The sequence below is a fragment of the Miniopterus natalensis genome, chromosome 1, assembly GCF_054644295.1.
Source record: "Miniopterus natalensis isolate mMinNat1 chromosome 1, mMinNat1.hap1, whole genome shotgun sequence".
Taxonomy (NCBI): Eukaryota; Metazoa; Chordata; class Mammalia; order Chiroptera; family Miniopteridae; genus Miniopterus; species Miniopterus natalensis.
In genome coordinates, this window is record NC_142081.1 from 28,377,856 (window position 1) to 28,401,087 (window position 23,232).

General features: G+C 40.6%; 1 protein-coding gene across 1 annotated transcript in view; it reads right to left on the reverse strand.

Moving 5' to 3' along the window:
- SYNE2 (spectrin repeat containing nuclear envelope protein 2) overlaps window positions 1-22,848 on the reverse strand; it is a 233,480-nt gene extending 210,632 nt beyond the window's left edge. The window contains exon 1 of the mRNA XM_087819973.1: window positions 22,700-22,848. Coding sequence (XP_087676099.1) covers window positions 22,700-22,778 — 79 coding nt within the window. The 5' untranslated portion in view covers window positions 22,779-22,848. The remainder of the gene's footprint in view (window positions 1-22,699) is intronic.
- Between the last annotated feature and the right edge of the window lie 384 nt (window positions 22,849-23,232).

The window sequence follows — 23,232 nt, forward strand, 5'->3', positions numbered from 1 at the left end:
CTGTTCTACCTTCTAATCCCCTGTTTTCCTTTGACTCTTGCCAGTCTTCCTTACAAACCTCCACCTAACACAGCTGTCATAGACTGAAATAGCTGGTATGACACTAGTTTGACTTCTCAACATTTTTTGACTCATGCGGCTTCAGTTTGAGGGATAGAAGAGAATCTGAATAAATGGAATTTTAGGGTGCTTACAACTGTTTATAAGTATTGTGGCTGATTAGATATTAAAACTGTACTTCGCCTCAGTGGATCTTTATCTTTCTAAACTCATTTTATTTTTTCTGTGTTACCAATTTAAATTAGTTACAGCCCAGTGACTTATACATTGTAGGATGCTCAATAACTGTTAGCTGAAATGAATTCAATTCTGACAAGCCAACTGGATAGTTTAGGCTTTTCAGAGTTACTTCTGTTCTATATAAATTTCACGTAACAGAAGAATTACAAATATCGCAATTTTGTCCTATAATTCAAAATGTTACTAAGTCTTCTGGAATCTCTGAGATATGTTTTCATTCGCTTTTTCCTCTGGGATCAGTAGACAATAAGACAAACACTTTAAACACACACCAATGCTTACCAAAAAATGTATTGAGGGCTAACTTTGTTCCTCAATAGAAAAAAACTAGAGAATGAGTTTTTACGATCCCAGGATCAAGTCACATGCACATAATATACATTAATCAAGACCATGTATAGCCTGGCCGGGTGTGGCTCAGTGGCTGAGCATCGACTTAGGATCCAGGCGATCGGGGTTCGATTCCTGGTCAGGGCACATGCCCGGGTTGTGGGCTCGATCCCCAGTCGGGGGCATGCAGGAGGCGGCCGATCAATGACTCTCTTCTCCCTCTCCTTTCCTTTCTCTGAAATCAATAAAGATATATATTAAAAAAAAAAAAAGACCATGTATAAAAGCAGAGAAGGACCTACCCATTATTATAACAGAAATAAAGCAGAAATTCAAAACAAACTACAAAAAAAACAACAACAATGATTCTCTTCCTACCTTTAAAGAACCAAGAGAGACTTTTCTTCCCAGGAGACAGAATGTGAAAAACAACCTAATCAGGAACACTACCAGGTCCAGGAGATAGAATCTGCAGTGACTTTAGGGGAGTTACAGGTGGGGGATGGGGGTGGACGGGGGCACTTTTAAGTAACCATGGAGGGGTGAAATGATGGCACAAAACTGAATATAAAAAGAGCATTATGTGCTTAAGGAGTTTTAGTATTCCAGGTGCACCTGGAAACCAAACAACTTCCTAGTAAGATAAGGGATTATTTCGCTCCGATGCCATGCTAGACAGAAGGTATCTTGGTACTGAGCAAACTGAGGACTAGAGAGGAACTTTCCCAGGCTGAGAAAACGGGCGGCAAAAAAAACCACAAAAAACAGGGTTCTAACTGGGTTGTTCAAGTTGGAGGACCTAATCTAATATGAGGTTGGACTGAGGAACACTCCCTGGCAGGGACCTAACTTAAATTTAAAATAATAAAACATTTTCCAATGGAAAACTTAAGTTATCCCTGTCCTAATTTGATTAAAATCTAATAGAAAAGAGGGGAGGGAAAAACACCAAGAGGAGCAGTCGGATTGAATCCCCACCCAGTGCTCTCCGGGTAACAAAGGCACCAGTGCACAAATGAAACCTTCAGGAAAGGGCTTAGAAAGGAAACTACAGGGGCTTTTAACTAATTCATTGTCCAAACTTAACACCTAGTCATCCTGGAAATCAGAACCCTTCAAATTCAACAAGGGCCTTTGCTAATGGCAAACAAAGATGTCCCAGGTACAATTAAACACCTTTGGAGCAGCTCAATTAAATGATCTTGAATGTGCCATTTCATTTATCCCTTGACGCACTTCTCTAGCATTTTCATACGGCTTTATCCCTGAAAAGCAGTATTAATTCAACAGGGACCACAGCCAAGCAGCTCACCCTATGGCAGGGTAAGTAATCTTTTGTTTTTTTCAAAGTCTGATCCATTGGGGGGAAAAACAGTCGAGAGCCACATGCTTTAAAGCAACTTAATTTGAATGGGAGATTTTTTTTTAACTGTTGGATTTTATTTTTTAATTTCCAGGGTAACTTTCTAATAAAATAATAAAACTCTTCTCAAAATGGCATGTAGAGAATAGGACTTTTTAGTCAGCAGATGTTAGAGACAGAAAAAGGAAAAAAAGAATAAAATCTATTACAATGAGTTTCTTAAAATGCCAAGAAATAGGGAATGAGAAATCCTCTATCCTGATTTTTTAAGGCAAATAGAAAATACATATAATGTAGGAAAATATACTCAGTGAATTTTATTCGGGCCCATATAAGTATCCTTCGTAATCATTTTTAGAAAGTATCTGACCGGATTTCAGAAATGAGGCATGGAAGGAAAAGGTTTTCTCTACATGTCATTACCATAAAAATACATTTAATCCATGACTCTGTTCTTATTCTATCTGCCTTTCGTGAGCTGGCAACTCCTATTGTTAGCTGTAAGGGAGTTTAAATGAAAACACTGAGTTAAGTGCAATTAAAGAGTATGAATTGTAAGTTCATTATAAAGCTCATTATAAAACTACTATACTGCCCTGGCAGTGCTTGATACAGGGTAGAGTCTCAGAAACACATGTTGCCTGAATGAATCCATGACCTGTACTCATAAAAAACAAATTATACCATGAAGCTGTATGAGTTTACCTGTACATTAGAAATATTTTTTTGAAGATATCAGACCCCTTGGAAGTTCTGCTGAGAAAACATTCAGACCGAGGCAGACAGAGATACACAGCAGAACTGGTTCCCACTATTAATAATCCTACTCAGCCCTGGCCAGTTTGTTCAGTGGTTAGAGCGTCGGCCCGCGGACTGAAGGGTCTCAGGTTAGAGTCCGGCCAAGGGCATATAGCCAGTAGCAGGCTCGATCCCCGGCCCCGGTCAGGCCTTGTGCGGGAGGCAACCAATCGATGTGTCTTTCTCACATCAATATTTCTCTCTATCTCTCTTTCTCCCTTCCACTTTCTCTGAAAAGCAATGGAAAAAATATCCTCTAGTGAGGATTAAAAAATACTAATTACAAACAAACAAACAAACAAATAAATAAATAAAATAAAACTACCATAGCTACTGGGTCTCAGAAAGGTCCTGTTTCACAGAAGATCATCTAAAATGTTGACTTCGGTAGTCTTCCTTGGCAGTAAGAGTTCAGCAGGAGTTACTCAGACATGAGAATCACTAGTTCATGTTTTCACGTAAACACGGGGCAATGCATTATTAAGATGTGGCTTCCCCAAGAATGTTCTCTACTGCATAAGGTCCCTGAAGAAGCTTTACAACCTCCTTCTACCCAGGAATTTCTCTTCTTCCTTTTCTATTATTGGGTTATTGATAACAGCTTACTACACTCAGCCCCAGATTCATTACTTTGACTTTTCACTCTCATTAAAGTCTTTTGATCATTTCCTAATTCTTAATGAATAAATTATTACTTCTTAGCCTAACATTCTAGGTCATTCATAATTTGACTCCAATCTACTTTTTCCTGACTTATCTCCCAGGACTTCTCAACGCATATCCTTTATTGACTCATATCATATTTCTCTAGCCAAACTAGAACAGCTACTAAGACAGCAAAGGCACCTGGGCCCAGGGCCCCGAAGGCACCAAATGGCCATAGGAATGCTGGACTGCAAAAATGTCACCCCCCTCTGCTCCCTACACAAAAATGCAGAGGCAGGTGATTTTATCTCCATTCTAACTGCCTTCTTAAACTACTGACCCGCATTCACAGTTGATCAAGGTCTGACCCGCTCCAGGGTGGGAGTAATGAGCAGTTGCCATCTTGCCCCCACAGCCAGGCACAAACATAAGTTAGCAGGCCATGCAGCTAGGAAAGGAATGCCAGTGTAAGAAACGCTCAAGCCTATGGAGAACTTTTGTGAGTTTATTTGAGCTAAACTGCCAACAACTGCCAGGAAGCAAAATCTCAAAGAATTGCGATAATACTCCAAAGAAGAGCAGTTCTGCACCTTATTTCATACATTACAATCAAAAGAGGAGACGTAAGTGGATTATATGAAATCCACTGGAGACGGATTAGGGAGGAAGGAGAAAGTAAAGTGGGGAAACCTCTGGGACTGGATAAAAAGTAAAATGATAGACACGTACTCCTTTTAGATAGGTGGGTATAGGCCAGTTAACAGTCAACAATTAACTCACTAACAATGAGGGGATTTGCGGTCTCCACAGAGCACTGCCTGTGCTTTGAGGGGTCCGGAAAAAGGAAAATTACTTTGACATTCCAAAGATATGTTATCATCATAGATGCCAAAAGACAATAGACAGGCTCAGTTAGGGTAAAGATTGACCTCTGTCAAGGAAGATACCAGCCTAGGGCATGACTATCCACCATAAACTGCTTTTAGTTAAAAAGTTTTAATTTCAGACCATCTTTTGTGATTATTTTAGGTCTCTGAGTTTGTAAGGCTGCCACGCAGGCCTCCCCTGGGCTTGTCGGGTTTAGTATGTGGCCCCTTTTCGTCCACAGGAACTCACCCAGACCCTAAAATGAAAAATTCCTGCCTTTTTAAAAAACCCACTTTTTCACACAAGCCCGCTTTGTCCCCAGCTTATAAACGCAGCCAGGCAGAACCAGCCCCTGAGCCAGTCCAGAGGACCTTCCCTTCCTCTGCGCTGCCTCCCTTGTGCTTAAGCATAAGCTTAATAAAATCTGTCTGGAAATTTCTCTGGAGGTTCCTCAATTTCTATCTTGGGGAACCCAAGAACCGCAACATAAGTAACACTAAAATGCCCTGATTACGTTTCACTTTTTTCTGCATTGCCATGATAACTACCCTTTGGAATGGCCAATTCTCCTGCTTCCCTCTGCATTCACAGAAACCCCAGCATCCAGCACAATGTGCTTGGTAGGCATTCAATCAACATCTGTTAAAATAAGACATATTCTGTTCCAATGTCCCCTTTCCTAAAGTGAAGGAGACAAATCTCTTCTGACTCTGGCCTCCCACAATACTTTTCTGGATCTTTACCTATTATTATTACTATTAGAAAGTAATATATAATGCTCGTAAAACATTTTTTACACAGTAATAGACATTAAAAGTTAACCTTCACCTTCCCCAATATGCCTCCCTTTTTCCTTCCCCAGAGACAACATTAATTAACATCTTCCTGTGCATCCTTCTAGATTAAGCATGTTAAGAACAAAAATTCTAGCCAGTAAAAAGAACAAAGTAAATATATATGTGCTGATATGGATATAATAAGTGAAAAAGAACAAGTTGTAAAAATAGTCTGTTAATTGTGATTCTCAGCTATATGCATAACCCAACACTTAGTTTCTATCTTACGGTCATTACCACTTGCTGCTCGTGTGCTGTAGTCACGCACCTGCGTGTGGCTTCTCTCTTACTCCACGTATGAACCTTAACCATGTATGGTTCCCCTTAACGCAGTGCCAAGTAGGGAAGAGATACTCAATAAATAGTTGCTGATTCAAAGACTTAGTAAATATTAAAAGTGTGAAGGATCAAACTGACATGTTATTATATGGAAAGAGAGAATGTATTGAAAACTGTTACGTGGCCTACGTCTGACCCTAACCATTGTTTAAGTAACTCCTAGGCAATTTCTTTCTTCAACTAATAAAATGACGAACAAAAGAGTACAAACTAATGAGACCCCACTGCCATTCCCTAAAACAATACTGGCACCTCCCTGTTAGCTGGGACAGACGATGGTAAGAGTAACTGAATACAGCTACAATGCAACACATTTAGCCATGTGCTCCAACAGCCGTCCCCAAGAATCTTAAGAAAAGGAACTAAAAGTAATAAGGCTTCCCCTTCTACTATTTCTCATGGAGATGATAACAAACAAATAAATGGGGGGGAAAAACACCACAAAATTAGGGAACAAAACATGCAGGTGAGCACGCGCACACATACACACAAACACACACACACAAGCCTAAAATATTTGAAGAATAAACAGAAAAAGGCCCGTTACTTAACTACAAAAGGGAGACTTAACAGAGAAAGCAGGACAATTTACAACACATTTTTTTGCAACCAACCATAAGCAAACAAACAAGCAAGAAAGAAAAATACTGTAGTACCAAGACTGAGATCCTGTTTACTGAGCCAGGAAAGCGAGCTTAGAAGGTAAGTCCTAGCTAACATAAGTCCTAAGCACAGTACGCAATCTCAAAATTGTTTTATTTTTACGCCCGGCCGGCGTAGCTCAGTAGTTGAGCTTTGACCTATGATCCAGTAGATTGAGGTTCGATTCCCCATCAGGGCACATGCCCAGGTTGCGGGCTCAATCCCCAGCAGGGGGAGTGCAGGAGGCAGCCGATCAATGACTTTCATCATTGATGTTTCTCTCTCTCCTTCTCCCTTCCTCTCTCTAAAATCAATAAAGATATATTTGAAAAATAAAATTCTTTTATTTTACAAATTTGCCCTGGAGAATCCATATTGTCACCATATAAAAAACGGTACTTGCTGGTCAAACTCAGCATTCCAGGGCTAAAATCAAACTCTACTTCCCCATGACTCCCTAAACCTGTCCTCACTCATGGTTCCATCTCATGGACTTGACACCACCATCATGTATCATCGCCAAGTAGAGCCTAGCACCAAATCCTGCCAAATTTGCCTCCACACAGCGCTAGTATCCACTTCCTTCTCTACACCTCTCGGCTCCCCCAGCCCTCCTGCCCGATCCACCATCAGCCCTGTCCTGGACCACTTCCGTGGCCAACTAGGTCTACTGCACTCCCTTCAATCTGTTTTCTTCTTCGACTAATAAATCTGAACATATTACCCTTTCCACCCTTCTCTGCTTGGATCTCTCTGCTTTGGATCAAGAGCAAAATCCCTAACAACCTAGGAGGTCTTGTGTGATCTGAACCAGAGCATCTCACCAGCCTCAGCACACACCACTCTCCACCAAGTCCAGGACTCTGGTCACTCTGTCTTCTCCCAGAGCCTTTATAAGTTATGTTCCCTCTCCCACAGCCATTTATAGCACCCTGCCCACCCTCCCTTTACCTAGTTAACTTCTCCTTGTGCTTACGTCTCAGTTCATGTTGCATCCTGAAGGAAACCAAAGTCAATGTGTCTTCTGTTATTTCCTTTCACAGAATCATGGATTTCCATCCTGTATTTAGCATTTGCCTCAACTCATAATCATTGTCAAGGTTAAGAGCACTGGGTCTAGAGCCAGACTAGCTGGGTTTGATCCCGTATCAGCTACTTATTAGCTGTATGCGTCAGTCTTACCTGTAAAATGGGGATAACTTCACAGAGCTGTCAGGAGAATTAAGTACTTATACTGACATAAATCAGAGGTCAACAAACTAACCCAAAGGCTAAATCTGGTCTACTGTCTATTTTTGTAAATAAAGTTTTATTGGAACACTGATACATTTATTTGTCTATGTACTGTCTGTAGCTTCTTTCATGCTAAATTGGCAAAGTTGAATAGTTTTGACAGAAACCATGTGGACCTCAAAGACTAGAATATTCACTACCTGGCTCTTCACAGAAAAATTTTGCAATCCCAGGCATGGACTCAGATTAATCTACACAAACAAATATCAGCTACAAAGTGGGTGAACTTTGAAAACATTATGCTAGGTGAAAGAAGCCAGTCACAAAATACCACATAGTATATGATTCCATTTCCATAAAATGTCCGAAATAGGCAAATCTAGGGAGACAGAAAGCAGACCAGTGTTTGGCAAGTGCTGGGGGGGTGGGAGGTTTAAGAATTATAGCTAAAGTGTATGGGTTTTCTTTTGGGGGTGATAAAAATGTTCTAAAATTAAATGTGATGGTTGCACAAGTCTGTGAACATACTAAAAACTAATGAATTCTACACTTTAAATGGGTGAGTTGTATGGTTTGTGAATTACATCTCAAATTACATCTCAAAAAGCTGTTCCCAAAAAAATATTAGCTAATATTTTGTGAGATTATTAGATTAATCTGTTTCCTCATTAGCCAACAGGCTCCATGAGAGCAAGAGCCAAGTCTGATTTTGCTCCCCATACTGCCTACAGCACCTACCACGGTGCATTTCATGTTGCACAAATTCAGAAAATATTTGTTGAATGAATGGTTAAATGGCTGGGGAGGAAGGAGCAGAGCTTTGTTGCTATTTCCCTCTAATCAATGTAGAGATATGAGGGCTTAATTTGTTAGATAAATATAGGACATACAGCAAACGATTTCCTCTTTGGGCCTTAGCATGTGCATCCAGCAACTGCGTGTTGCCACATGCGTGAACCACGCCCTTGTGCAAACACCTGAGATTTTCACACACTGAGGCTTTTGTTTCCAACCTCACTGGCCAACATAGCTCCTGGCTCTCTGAGTAAGCAAACCTTGTATTTCTAGCACATGAAATGAGCTCACAATACAGATAAATGCCCAGGATCTAGGGTGCTATTTGTCTCTCCTCTTTCTCACCCTCTTCTGACTCATCGGAGTTGCTTGATAAATATCTGTGGAATGAATAAACTAAAGAACTAACTACATTTCTTTTGATACGTATTTCTTACCCCTTCCTACCTTTTATCTACCACATAGAACTGTGAGTGCTTGTCTTTTGAAAATCAAGACGTGTGAGCCTGAGCACCTTCCACTGGGGCAGCAGCCCAGGCACCTCCAACTCCTGAATGCAAAACTACCAGACGTAAAGAGATCTGTGCTGTGATTACAAATCCAGGATTCTTACAATCTGAATACGAGCAAATGGCTCAGGGGCATTAGTGCAGGGTTCTGGGTCCCTACTCCCAGAGATTCTAACTCGGGGATTTAAAGCTCACTTTGGGAAATACCTCTCTGAAGTTATTGGGCTGGTTTAGGTGTCTGATGTATTACTGAGACAACATAAGGGAACAGGGGGGGCCTAACAAAAATAGTAATGAAATAATGAAGTCAAATATTAATATAATGTAACTCAATATAAATCTATTACAACATGTGGATATCCTAAAACACACCTGGAGGGGCTCAGAAGACTTACTGAAATAAGCCAAGTCCAGGAATAAATGGGAACTCAAGGGTAAAAAATAATGAGTCAATTTCATTAAAGCCTTTCAATGAAGTGGTCAGGTGAGAGAGAGATAGAAGCATCAATGATGAGAGGAGTCATTGATCGGCTGCCTCCTGCACACCCCCTTCTGGGGATCCAGCCCACAACCCAGGCATGTGCCCTAAGCAGGAATCGAACTGCGATCTCCTGGATCCTAGGTGGACACTCAACTGCTAAGCCACAGCCAGCTGGGCAGTGAGCATTTTTAAAATGAGAAAGTTGTAGCTCCCAGAAGATGAAAGAGTTTTATTGACTCATTCAATGAACATTTATTGAAAGCCTACTATGTCCTGACCACTGTGCTCCAGATCTCACATCTGTCAGAGGAGAAATTCAAATCCAAATGTGCCTGATACCAAAATCCATGCTCTTTTTTTTTTAAAGACTTAAAATTATCACTTCTTTTTTTTTTTTAATATATTTTTTTTATTTCAGAGAGAAGAAGCGGGGGGGAGAGAGAGAGAGAGAGAAACATCAATGATAAGAGAGCATCACTGATGGACTGTCTCCTACAGGTCCCCTACTGGGGATCGAGCCCAAACTCTGGCATGTTCCCTGACCAGAACCATGACCTCCTGGTTCATAAGTCGAAGCTGAATCATTGAGCCACACTGGCCAGGCCATGTTCTTTTTATTTTAACTAAAAACTGTTAAAATGTCAGATCCATGGCCCCTCCAGCTGCCACCCTCTCTCTCTCCTCCCCTTCAAACCCAAATGTCTTGAAACAATTGTTTACACCGGCTGTCTTCACTTCCTTACCTACCCTTCACTTCTCAACCCACTAAAAGCTTAGCTTCTACTCCAACTCCTTCTCACCTAGGCCACCTCTAATATTCCCGCTGTAAACCCCATGGGCACTTCTCAGACTCGCTGGATATCTTGACACTTCTAATACTGCTCGCCGCCCTTCCTTCTTCGGATTCCATGACACCACTCACCCGGTCTCCCCATTCCTCTGCACACCCCTCCTCAGGCTCTGCTGAGGGCCCGTTTGGTTCTTCCTGCCTCTGTGATGTCCTGCCTCAGCCCTTCTCTTTTTGTAGATATTTTCATCTACTTCAAGGGAACAAACTACCATTTATATTTTAATGACTTCCAAATCTTTACCTTCAGCCCAGGCATCTGTTTTTCCTGGGCTTCATGTCCATATGTCCCATTATCTCCAGGGCATCTCCACTTGGTTATTGCATAGACACTTCAACCTCAACATTTCCAGAACTGAGTCATCGTCTCTAACCAACTCTTTCCCAGCCAAAGTTGTTTCCTTGCACTGTTCTCAGCAAATGGTTCTCTCATGCACGCATTTGCCCAAGAACAAACCTGAGTCATCCTTGAGGAAAGCTTCCCTCTCCCTCACTTTGCCAATCCCAGTCAACCAAAAGGCCCCGACAACTACACCTCAATAAAGCTGAAATTAAAGTAAAACAAACTTTTTTTAAAGTCCTGAACATTGTGCCTTTTTCATCTCTCTCAATACCCATTTCTCTCCGTCCCCCTGGCACCATTCCCTCTCAGATGCACCACTGTAACATACGAACCAGTCTTTCTGTCTTCACTCCCACTCCCATTAGACCACACCCCGCACAGCAGCGTGTGCAATTTCTAAAACCATTTCTAAGTATGTCTCTACTCAGAATCCTTCAATTGCTTCTCCTTGGCCTCAGGAAAAATTTCAAACCTCTATATACAGGTGTGGGCAAAAGTAGGTTGACAGTTGTCATACAAATAAATAATACAATAATTAAATAGTAATACAAAAATAAACTGTTTCCCGTACTCACCAATGGAAACTTACTTCTGCCTACCCCTGTATTTGCATGATCCTTTGTAGCCTCAGCTCTTAACATTCTCCTTCAAACTCTAATCCTGACCCTGGCTGGTGTGGCTCAGTGATTAGCACGTGGGCCTGAGCACTGGAGGGTCGTGGGTTTGATTCCCAGTCAAGGGGATTCCTGGTCAAGGGCACATACCTGGGTTGCAGATTCACTCCCCACCCCCTGGATGAGGCATGTGTGGGAGGCAACCAGTTGATGTGTCTCTCTCACGTCGATGTTTCTCTCTTCCTTACCCTCCCTCCCTTCCACTCTCTCTGAAAAGACATGGAAAAAATATCCTCAGGTGAGGATTAACCAAAAAACACACAAAAAACACCAACCCTCTAATCCTCAGTCTCACTGACCATCTATTTCCTTGGATGTGCCATGTGCAGCTTGTTCAGCTTCATCTGAACTGCACTGTTACCACTGCCTGGAACAGTTCCCATCTTCGCCCTGCTCATCTGCTAACATGCTTTAGGTCTAAGCTTAGAAATCACTTTCTCCACCCGGCCGGGCGTGGCTCAGCGGTTGAGCGTTGACCTAGGATCCAGGCGATCGGGGTTCGATTCCCGGTCAGGGCACATGCCCGGCTTGTGGGCTCCATCAATGGCTCTCTCATCATTGATATTTCTATCTCTCTCTCTCCCTCTCCTTTCCTCTCTCTGAAATCAATAAAGATATATTTAAAAAGAAAAAGAAAAGAGAAATCACTTCCTCTGGGAAGCCTTCCCTGACCCCCAAGTCTGGGTTAGGTACCCCTGCTCTGATCTCCTGTAGTACAATGTCTTCCCTCTCCTGAAGCACACATCGTATGATACTGGACAAGCTATGTACTTGTCTGTATCCCTGGCATGAGAGCATGCGTTTCAGGACAGCATGTGCCACGTGCCATCCCATATGCTCAGCACAGTGCCTTGTGCGCAACAGGTGTTCCAAAACACTTGAACAACGAAGGGACAGATAAACGAATGGGGTTCTAAGCATCAAGTAACCTACACTTAGAAAAGGCACAACAAGTAATGGAGTAGTATATCTTACCTTAAAAAATCCTACATTTCCCTTCAACAAGTGCCTGGTATCTGTTCCCCTTCATGACAAAATTTCTTAGAAAGCACTGACTGAGGCAGTGTCTCCACTTCCTCACCTCCCATTCTCTCCTCAACCCATCCAGTCAGGCCACCGTCTCTACCACCCGAGTCTGACTAATCTTATCATGGCCCCAACAAATTCTATGAGCCCAACCCAGTGGCTACGTCTCCCTACCACCACCATACCACCTTCCTCAAGCACTTTTTTATCAAGAGGTTTCCATGCCATCCACTCATCTGGTTCTCCTTCTTTGTCCCTGGCTAGTCCTCAGTGTCCTTTGCTTGCTCCCCATTTTATGCTTGACCTCTAAACACTGAAAGACCTCAAAAGTCTGCTCTAGCTACACACTCCATAGGTGATCTCATCTAGTCCATGGCTTTAAATGTAAATATACCAGCCATATGCTGATAGCTCCCCAATCTACACCTTTTCCTAGAACTCTGGATCATTACATCCAACTATATACTTGACACCTCCATTTGGATTATCAAATAAGCATCTCACATCAATCATGGCAAAATAAACTCCTGATTTTCCCCAAACTTATCTACCAGTCTTCTTCGCTCAACTACTCAGTTGCTCAGGGCAAAATTTAAAGTCATTTAGAAATGGTAAATAAAAAGATATGAACAAAAATTATTCTTGATTTGTGAACATCCCTAGTGTTCACGAATATCTTTTCCTTATGAAGCTTGCTGGAGTGTTAGACTCAGCATTCTCTTAAACCTAAAATAGTGCTTGATACAGGGTAGGGTCTCAGAAACACATGTTGCCTGAATAAATCCATGACCTGTACTCATAAAAACCAAATTATGTGATGAGGCAGTATGAGTTTACCCGTATGTTAGAAATATTTTGTTTTGAAGATATCAGACCTCTTGGAAGTTCTGCTGAAAAAACATTCAGACCGAGGCAGGCAGAGATACACAGCAGAACTGGTTCCCACTATAATAATTCTACTTAACCAAAGACAAATCAAACAATTCCAATGTTCTGGAAAGATCCTAAATGCTTCTTGTATTTGAGAAAGACTTTTTTGTTTTGTATTTGAGCCAGGTGCCCTTCCTCTTGTAACATTTTGCAGCTGACGTCATTGGTAGTCCCTCTGCAGTAAAGACTGAAAAGACTGAGATGTGACCAGTGAGTGCTGCTCCACCCTAGAGGTGGACAGTAAGCGTGTGCGGCTCCTCTTCTGCCATTTGCCTCCCATGCTCATTCAACATGCATCGCTGCGCAGACCATCAATGACCAGGAGAGATTAGTCACCCAGAATCTCAGGTCTCTCCTCCAGTGACAGACACATTTAGAACGTGGAACATTTCATTGCTCTGATAAATCATTCACCTCCTTTTATTTACCACTTCTAAATGACTCTAAAAACACCTGGTGGTAGTAAAGTTCAGTTCTCATATATATTAAGAACAATAAATACACTTATCTTTCACTAAAATTCCCCTGAATGTTTTAGAAAACCGAAGCCAGAGAAATGTTCACAAATTAATCTATTATAGTGACTCCTTATTTTCCCCTTTTAAAGGGAAATTATTTTGAGTTTTATTTTTCCTAATATACTACTTCGAGCTCTGAATAATTACACCTCCTCCCAACACACACGCATACACAAAAGCTCAGAAAAATCTCGTGTCTCCCAAGGGGCTAATTAAAAAGGATTCTGATTTCTATACGGAATGAATGAGATCTTTGTTAACCTACTTTAACAGGACTCTAAATGACCCTGGGTTTATCTTGCCCTAGTTTTCAAAATGTAACTGACCCAGAATAAAGTAAGCTTATCCCCAAACTCCTGGCAAAAACAGAAGCAAAATTCCCAGAAGCCAAAACTGTATGTACAACCTATGAAAAAAAAATTTCCCTGAAAAACATTATATGGTGCAAACACCACTGTTCAAAGAGCTCTTATTTTATTTTTTGTCTAACTGGAATTTTTTTAAGAGCTTACAGAGCTTTACGATATCAAGGCAAATAATCTTCCAAGAAAACACAGGAAAATACATTAATTGCTAGCATGATATCAGGAACTTTCTGGAAGCTTTTGTGTTGGGACAGTGCAGCATGGATAGCCAGTGAAGGACTATGACTTATTTCCTCTGGGTGTAATAATTACCTAATTAGCAAAAAAAAATGACCCTAGAGATGATTTGCTTTTATTCATAATAACTAAGCAGCCTAAATTGGTCAGGGAAGCCAAAACACTGCTTGCGAATACACTCTCCATTCATTTCGGTCAAAATCCCAAACTGGGGACTTGGCTGCAAAAGGGCAGAAACTGCCCCCAGAAGCCTTTTATTAATCCTGCTCCTCTTTCTCAGGCTTCACATGGTTTCATTCATTCACTGCTATAAGGCGAGCAGAATTTCCCTCGGAAACATGATACTAAAGCACTACTGAGCCCCCCAAACATCACATACATACCTCACCGCCTGTGGTGAAAGAAATCCATGTTTCCACTCTAACTGACTGATTTTCCTGAACAATGAACAGTTCTTTGAATTTGGGCACTTAATATATTTTTAACATTGGAAAGGCCACTAATTTATTCATTATACAGTTGTTTATTGAAAGCCCAACATACATCTGAAATTTCACTGGCAATAAAGATATAGGAGTTTCCATGCAGGGCGCCTCACACACATGTGGAGGAGCTCAGAAGGCCTATTAGAGCAGGTGAGGTTCAAACAAGAGCAGAAACTCAAAGTTGAAGAACAATTACAGGGGGTTCAACAAGAAGACAACAAACTCCAGAAAGTTCTTACCAAAATGTTCTGTTTTTTATGGTGAAAAGAATATAAAACTCACCTTGCAAACAACAGGTTATATAGAGTACATTTTTTTGTTGTGGTGGTTGTGGTTGTTGTTAATCCTCAAGAGAGGATATTTGCCCCATTGTTTTTAGAGAGAGTGGAAAAGAGTGAGGGAAGTGAGGGGGGTGGGCGAGAGAGAGAGAAAGAGAGGGAGAAACATCGCTGTGAGAGAGACACATCGAATGGTTGCCTTCCACACACACCCTGACCAGGGCCTGGGATCGAACCTGCAACCCAGGTATGTGCCCCTGACCAGGAATCAAACCCGCAACCCTTCGGTGCATGGGCCGATGCTCTAACCAGAGAGCCACACCAGTCAGGCCATTCTTTCTTTTTTTAATTTATCTTTATTGTTGAAAGTATGACAGATGTCCACAGAGTACATTCTTACCCTTCACCTCCCTGAAACTGAAACATGAAAAGATATTCCAGATAACATGTCAGTTACATTTTGAATTTGTACACTGGGTACCAAAATTAGAAATATGACCCTGAACAGTTTTTCAAAAAATCAACTTGTTCCATAAGAATGATTAGATTTGCATTCCAGGTTATTTTCTCACTTTCTCGTGACATCCAAAGTACAGCTGGACAACGTACTTCTTGCAGGTGCTTGATCTATGCATCTGGTGCGCTTACCACCCAGCCCACAGCACATGCTGAATAACTGAATAAAATTAAACATTACATCACATTATTATGCTTATACTCTAACCCACTGAACACAAAATAATTGCTAAATTCACTAAAAATAACATATAAATTGAAAGCCTCCCTTCAGATGGTCATAAATAATGAATAAATTTAAATAGAGTAATAACCTAACCACAGAGACTCACATTTCACTACTGAGCCCTACCAAGTAATGATATCCACCCAGAAGGCATAGAAGGGTTTTTTAATCTTTTAAAATATGTCATCTAGACGATAACGGCACTAAATAATACATATGAGCATTGTTTGAAATGACACAGTGACTGGGTTGAACATAGCTTTATGCAGGTTCATGAAGGCAGCTAACCATTCACCAGCATTTGGCAGGACTGCGTGAAAGTTAACTCCTCGTGCGGTGGCAGTGGTCACAGGATACACACTCCTTCCCAGTCTGTGTCTAATTAACGGTAACATTCAATACTTAGATGCTGTTTTTCTAAAGCATTGGCCTACCTCATTTTTTAAAACAAAATAACTTGCTTCTGTTATGTAAATTTATCGTGTCCTTTTATAGCCAAAAAATTATTATATTTGACTGTTCAAAAGAAATAACTTAAACCTGAAATATATAAAGTGTTCAAAAGAGTTCAAAGTTGCCATAGCTCTCATTAAAAATATCACAGGATGAGTCGACCAATCGGTGAGTATCACTTATTATGAATTTGACTTTCAAGTGGGTTCTCCACCTGTCTCATGCCTTTACTCTTTCCATGACCTGAGGTTCCCACAAGTTTCTCCGTAAATAGTATCTTTTATCTACAACAATTTAAGCACAGTGATATAAAGTAATAGTTAATGGCCTTATTATGTGATGCCATTAAGATGCTAAGTGAAAACACACTAAATAAAAAGACAGCTAATAACTTGGATATCGTATGTGCTACCACTATTACCCTAAGCAGCTCAGTTTCTAAACCTTGCAGCTGCTCTACTTTATTACCATATTCAATAGCTGCAAAGTCCTACTGAGTATCCCACTTTAATGGTTTTCTTATCTGTCCCATACTTTCATGCTCACTGTTATAACTCTAACCCAGGCAAATATTGCCCCAAATCCAGATATTTGCAAAGCTTTCATACTGGTTTCTCCAACTCCATTTTCTCACTCTTTTCAAGTATTCCTTTACCTCAAAAACGGATTAATCTCAAAATACAACTCTGACCTCTAATCATGTACCATACTCTCATCCTCAAAACCCAATAGCTACCTACTGCCTAAAAGCAAAGTCCCCAAACTTCATGAGTATGAATTCAATTCCCTTAAGGATCTTAATCTGAGAAATACTGCTGACGGGATTCCTCCTTTTGTCTCACATTAAAGTGAATGGCAAAAAAAGTCCCTTCCAACTTGAAAATTCTATGATACTTACCCACCTTGTCCCCTTACTATTTTCATAATCATATCAATACAATATTTCAAAGGCTTGTTCCCTGAACACAGCTGAAGAGCTTAGGAGAGATGTGATTTCAGACAAAATATGCATTTACTATTTTTCTTAGAATAAAAGAGAAGGAAGAACCTATTATTTTTGCCAGGTAAGAAATCCATGGAAAGGTATAAAGAAATTCTATAATAGACACCTTGGCAAAGCAAAGCACTTTTAAAGACAGCCATTTGTTTATCATTTTAATAGCCTGAACTTTCATATGTCAAATTCATTTAAAATAGGACTACCCATAATACAAAATGCACTAAATTCTATTTTTACATTAATCTGCTCAAATTCACAATGCCATTTCTTTTGTTTCCCAACACTCCAACCATTTCAAGGCTATTCTCCTCACTAGACTGAGAGAACACAAGTATCTTCCTCCAAAACGGGCCCTCAAAAATCCCTTCATGTCCTAGCCAGCTTGGCTCAGTGGTTAAAGCATCAGCCTGAGGACTGTCCCTCGGCTGCAGGCTCGATCCCCAGCCCAGGGGGGCACGTGCAGGAGGCAACCAATCAATGTATCTCTCTCACATTGGTGCCTCGATCTCTCTCTCTCTCTTCCACTCTCTCTGAAAAGCAATGGAAAAAGTATCCTCAGGTGAAGATTAAAAAAAAAAAATCCCTTCATAAAGACATTCTCTCAAGATCACACAAAAGAGGAGCAAAATGAAAGATGCAGTCACTTGTTTATTGCCCCACTCTATGAATTTCAGCAAAGCACTTCCTGATTCCTTAGGCCTGAATCCGTGTAGGCCCTGCACGCATGGGATATCTGTTTTCACAGCATATCAACAATGAATCACCACATTTCAATGCAGACATCTTAATCTTGTCTTGAGCATATTATTCTGAGTCAAGGTATGGCCGTAATTATCTCACCTTAGATAAGTTTTGGCTAAAATAAAGTAGGCATGATAAATTAAATAGGCCTCTATCTGCATCAAAAAAAAAATTCTAAAATGAGGGGGAAAAAGCTTTCTTATAAGCAGTGATCCTGAGCCTCTCATATTACCTAAAATCTCTTTTCTCATATTATTCCAAGGATCATTAAGCACATGTGAATTTTGTGAAATACAAGCCGCTTACATAGTGTACAAAGCCAAATGCTTTTTGTTTCTCCTTTTTTTAAATTGAATTTATTGGGGTGACATTGTTTAATAAAATTATATAGGTTTCAGGTGTACAATTTTACAACACATCTCTGTATATAGTATTGTGTGTTCACCACCTCAAGTCAAGTCTCCAAGTCTCCTTCCATCACCATTTGTCCCCCATTTACCCTCTTCTACCTCCCCCCCCACACACCTCGTTTTCCTCTGTTAATCACTATACAATTGTCTGTGTCTATGAGTTTGGAGTTTGGGGTTGTTGTGTTTTTTTGCTTGATCCCTTCACCTTTGTCACCCAGAACCCCAAACCCCCTCTCCTTAACAGCTGTCAGTCTGTCCTCTGTATCTATGAGTACGTTCCTATTTTGTTTGTTAGTATATTTTGTTCATTTGATTCCACACGAGTGAAACCATATGGTACTTGTCTTCCTCTGACTGGCTTATTTCACTCAGCGTAATGCTCTCCTGGTCCATCCATGCTGTCACAAAAGGTAAGATTTCCTTCTTTTTTATGGCTGAGTAGTATTTCATTATGTAAATAAGACTCCTGCCAATAGCAGTTCAGTAGTAGCTAATGTACATAATACTGTCTGTCAATTTTTGTCCAAATAGTTAACAATCCTGCCATGAAACCAAAGTTACCTTCAGAAATATATAAATACAAGTTCCTAAGTCCTTCCTTCCTTCCTTTTTTCCTCCCTCCCTCCCTCCCTCTCCTTTTCTTTTCTCTTTTTCCTCTCTCTCTCTCTCTTTCAACAACGAGGCTGAAAGAATCATTATAAATCCACAGGTAACAATATAGAACTTCAGGAAACCTATTCATTCTCAGTTAAGCCTTCATTCTATAGTCATGAGAATTTCTTGGTTGACATCCCAGAGGGTGCCTGGCTAGTGTGAGCAGTCCTTGCCCAGCATCAACTTCACACGACAGCATTAGCTTTCCACCTCTCCCCCACGGAGCAATGATCCTTGAAATACATCATGAAGGAAAATCCTTCACATTGGCAGTGAATGTACATCACATTTCCATTACAAACATCCCATCCTCAACTCCTATTGTAAAGCAAACTGTATAACTTTGTATAATTCAAAACACAGAATAAGAAACTGTTCATTTCTCAGTAATTTGCTAATTATCTTGAGCTACTTTGTGAACCTGACGTCATTAATGTTACTTGAAGATACCCATTTATACTCTGACTATGAAAGGTTGCTATGGATTAACTGGAATAAGGCTAAGATTTAAGTGGATTTTCTAGAGAAAGTTGTTAGGGAAATTCCCTCTTTCAAATTGTTCTCTGAAATGTGTCAGAAGGGGTGTGGTGTAGTGGGGGGGGGGGAAACAACAGCTCTGTTGCTCACTAGCTGTTATTCTGGGAAAGTAATTCCATCTTCCTGAGCAACGGCTTCTTTCTCTGTTCCTTGAAGATAAAAATATCCACCTCTTGCCCCGGCCAGTGTGATTCAGTTGGTTAGGTGTTGTCCTGTGCACCAGAAGGTTGCCAGTTCAATTCCTGGTCAGGGCACAGGCCCAGGTTGTGGGCTCGATCCCTGGAGGGGAGTGTGCAGGAGGCAGCCAATCAGTGTTTTGCTCTCTCATCGATGTTTCTCTCTCTCTCCCCCTCTCCCTTCCTCTCTCTCTAAAATCAATATGAATATTTTTTTTAAATATCCACCTCACAGTGTGATTGCAAGGACCAAATGAGATTCTGCATGTGAGTGCCAGATGACGCACATAAAAGTCTGGGAGTGCACTCTGCAATGGGGAAGAAACATTAAATACAATAACAATAACACTGTAAGTGCTACAATAGGACTATGTGAGAACAGAGGAGGCAATGCAACTCTCACTGAAGAGAGTAAGGCTCAGGAGGAGGCTGAGTCTGGCAGACTTTGAGAGGGACACAGGACAGAGGTGGAGAGATGAGCCGGACTTCTCCCAGGGGAAGAGCAGGCAGGGGAGCTGCAGGGGGCACAACCTGAACAAAAGCACACAGGCAGGGGGAGTCTGGCCCTCTAGGGAGGTGTGGGGCTGGAGCAGTGACTGTGGGGTGATCTGGGAGATGAGGGCAGAGAGAAAGGAAAGCACCAGAAGGAAGAGCCTGTGAGCCAACGAGAAAGTCTAGCCTTGACCCCACATGTGATGGGAAGCCACTGGATAGAAATGTCAAAACAAAAAAACAAAAACAGTAAAAACCACACTTCTGGTTTATAATTTTCTCCTCTCAACCCGGCAGTTTCTACTCTAAGCGTGTGCTCCTGGACAAGAAATCCTTGGAGACAAATATTTTGACTGTAAATATATATTTAAAAAATTACAATGCGTTTATTGAGCTCCTACTCTGTCAGGCACTGCCCTAAGGCCTTCGCATGCATTATTGTTCATCTTCAAAACACAGTTGCATTATCAACCATATTTCAAGTATGAGGAAACTGACATTCAAAACAGATAAAATCTCTTGTCCAAGTTCAAACAACTAGCAAGTGGCAGAGCCAGCATTAGAAATTAGATTTATCTGACTATTTGCTGATGCATTTTCTTCCTGAAATGTTTTTAGGTTCATGACTTACTACTCTCATGCCATTAAAACTTCAGAGAAAAACAAGAACATTGATTTTTTTTTTCCTGTTAAATGAAAATCTGATTCCAACTACTTACAAATATATGACATTATAAAAAATGTACTTACTGAGAATTTGAAAAATTCTTACCTGAAGTACCACCTCTCAACATATTATGTTTCACAGTCTATACAAATTACATAATTATTTTTTAAAGTCTGACACATATAGGTATAGTCTACTACAATAGCTATTGACCCCAAAGTCAAGAATCTAATCATTCAAACACATTTTTAGTTAAAAAGAAAATATCAGAAAGTCATTTTGAGATCTCACCATAAATGTCTCAAATAAATGTAGCCATGGCTGGTGTTGTTCAGTGGTTAGTGTCGGCCCATGTACCAAAGAGTTGAGGATTTGATTCCCGGTCACGGGCACATACCTGGGTTGCAGGGTCGATTCCACAGCCCCACTTGGGGCATGTGCGGGAGGCAATCAATCAATTTGTCTCTCTCATATCAATGTTTCTCTCCCTTCCCCCCCTTCCTCTCTCTAAAAATCAATAGAAAAAATATCCTCGGGGGAGGATTAACAACAAAAAAATGAAATGTAATGTACAACATGGTAACTATAGTTAACAATATTGTATTGCATATTTGAAAGTTAAGAGTAGATCTTAAAAGTTCTCGTCACAAGAAAAAAATTCTGTAAATATGTATGGTGAGGTATATTAACTAGACTTACTGTGGTGGTCATTTCACAACATATACAGATATCAAATCATTATGTTGTACACCTGGAACTAATACAATGTTTTATGTCCATTATACCTCAATTAAAAATTAATAAATAGCCCAGCCAGGCGGGCTCGATCCCCAGTTGGGGGTGTGCAGGAGGCAGTCGATCAATGACTCTCTCATCATTGATGTTTCTATCTCTCTCTCCTTCTCCTTTCCTCTCTCTGAAATCAATATATATATTTTTTAATTAATAAATAAAATTTAAAATAAAAATAAAAAATGACTCAAAATCTATGGCTTCTAAGTAACATTCCAAGGATGCTGCATAATATTGGACATAATCTTAAAATTACTTTAAAGTACATAGCTACATAAATATTTGCAAAAACTTGCCATAGCCTTATTTCTTCTACACTAGCTAACTACTCAGCTGCAAGGTTTGCTTTATCATCAAAGGTGGAAAGTCTAGTGGCTAATGAATTTTCAAAGTACAAAACAAATATTGCCAAACTCCACAAGAAGCACTTACGATTCACATGACTGAAACATCATCATTCACTGATATTACCACTATTCCTTTCTAATGGTGCAAAATAGAATGTACATTTAAAAGAGGCTATACGCACAGGGGAGGGGGGTTGGGGGATTGGGTGAAAAAGTGAAGGGACTGAGAGGTACAGATGGGTAGTTACAAAATAGTCATGGGGATATAAACTACAGCACAGGAAATATAGTCAACAATATTGTAATAACTATGTATGGTGCCAGGTGGGTACTAGAAATATCAGGGGGGAAGGCTTTGTAAAGTATATGGTTGGTTAACCACTATGCTATACACCTGAAAACTAATACAATAAAATGTAAACTGTAATTGAAAAAAAATTTTTGTAATAATAAATAATTTAAATAAGTAAATAAATAAAAGAGGTTATGTGCAAAGACACAAACCAGGTGTAAACAATGCCAAGCAAACTGTGGTAACTATTTAATTTTTACTGCAAAGAAAATGAAGGAAGAAAGGGGGGGAGGGAGAGAGGGAGGGAGGGAGGGAGGGAGGGAGGGAGGGAGGGAGGGAGGGAGGGAGGGAGGGAATTCATACACTCAGAGAGAGAAACTGAGATACCCAATTCCTTTCAGGTAATCCTTACTTTCTAGAGAACTGAGACAGCAATAAAACATTTAGGTAGCACCCTGAAAGGCTCCATAAGAGAGACAGAAAGTGATACGATATGCGAATAGGTGAGGACAAGGGCTTCACAGCTGACACAGGTGGGGACCGAGTCTGAATTACCTTGCAGTGAAATATGGAGATCATCGATGCCCAAGGAAACCGGTTCATCTTCGGTGGGAAGCCCAGGACCGGATGCCATCCTTCAGCTCAGTGAGGATTATATCATGTCCGTCTCAGTTAAAGAAGTGAACTAAAAGTAAAAGGGATAAGTGTTTATTAATAACTCTCAGTTCTGCATTTCCTGTAAACATGCAACACCAGAGAAGAGCAGAAACCAAAACTGCCCTCCGAAAGCAGCAGTCCTCTGGTGAGTGTTGCCTTCGCTCATGAGGAACAAAGTGCCTACGCCTTCTTTTTTGAATCATAATCAAGATTTTGCCCTGTGACCTATTCATGCTCACTGGAGCCGCTGGCCGAACTCCAGGGGAGGCAGCACTGTGGATTCTGAACTCGTGGTGGAAAGAAAAGCTACGCAGTTAGGCTCCACATACGGTCTAGAGGAAGTCAAGTTGACACAAACTATCTTAGGTGCTTTTGTGTATTTTATTGTCAACCTTCACGTGCGTGACTCTGCAAGGATTTTCTTTAAAACT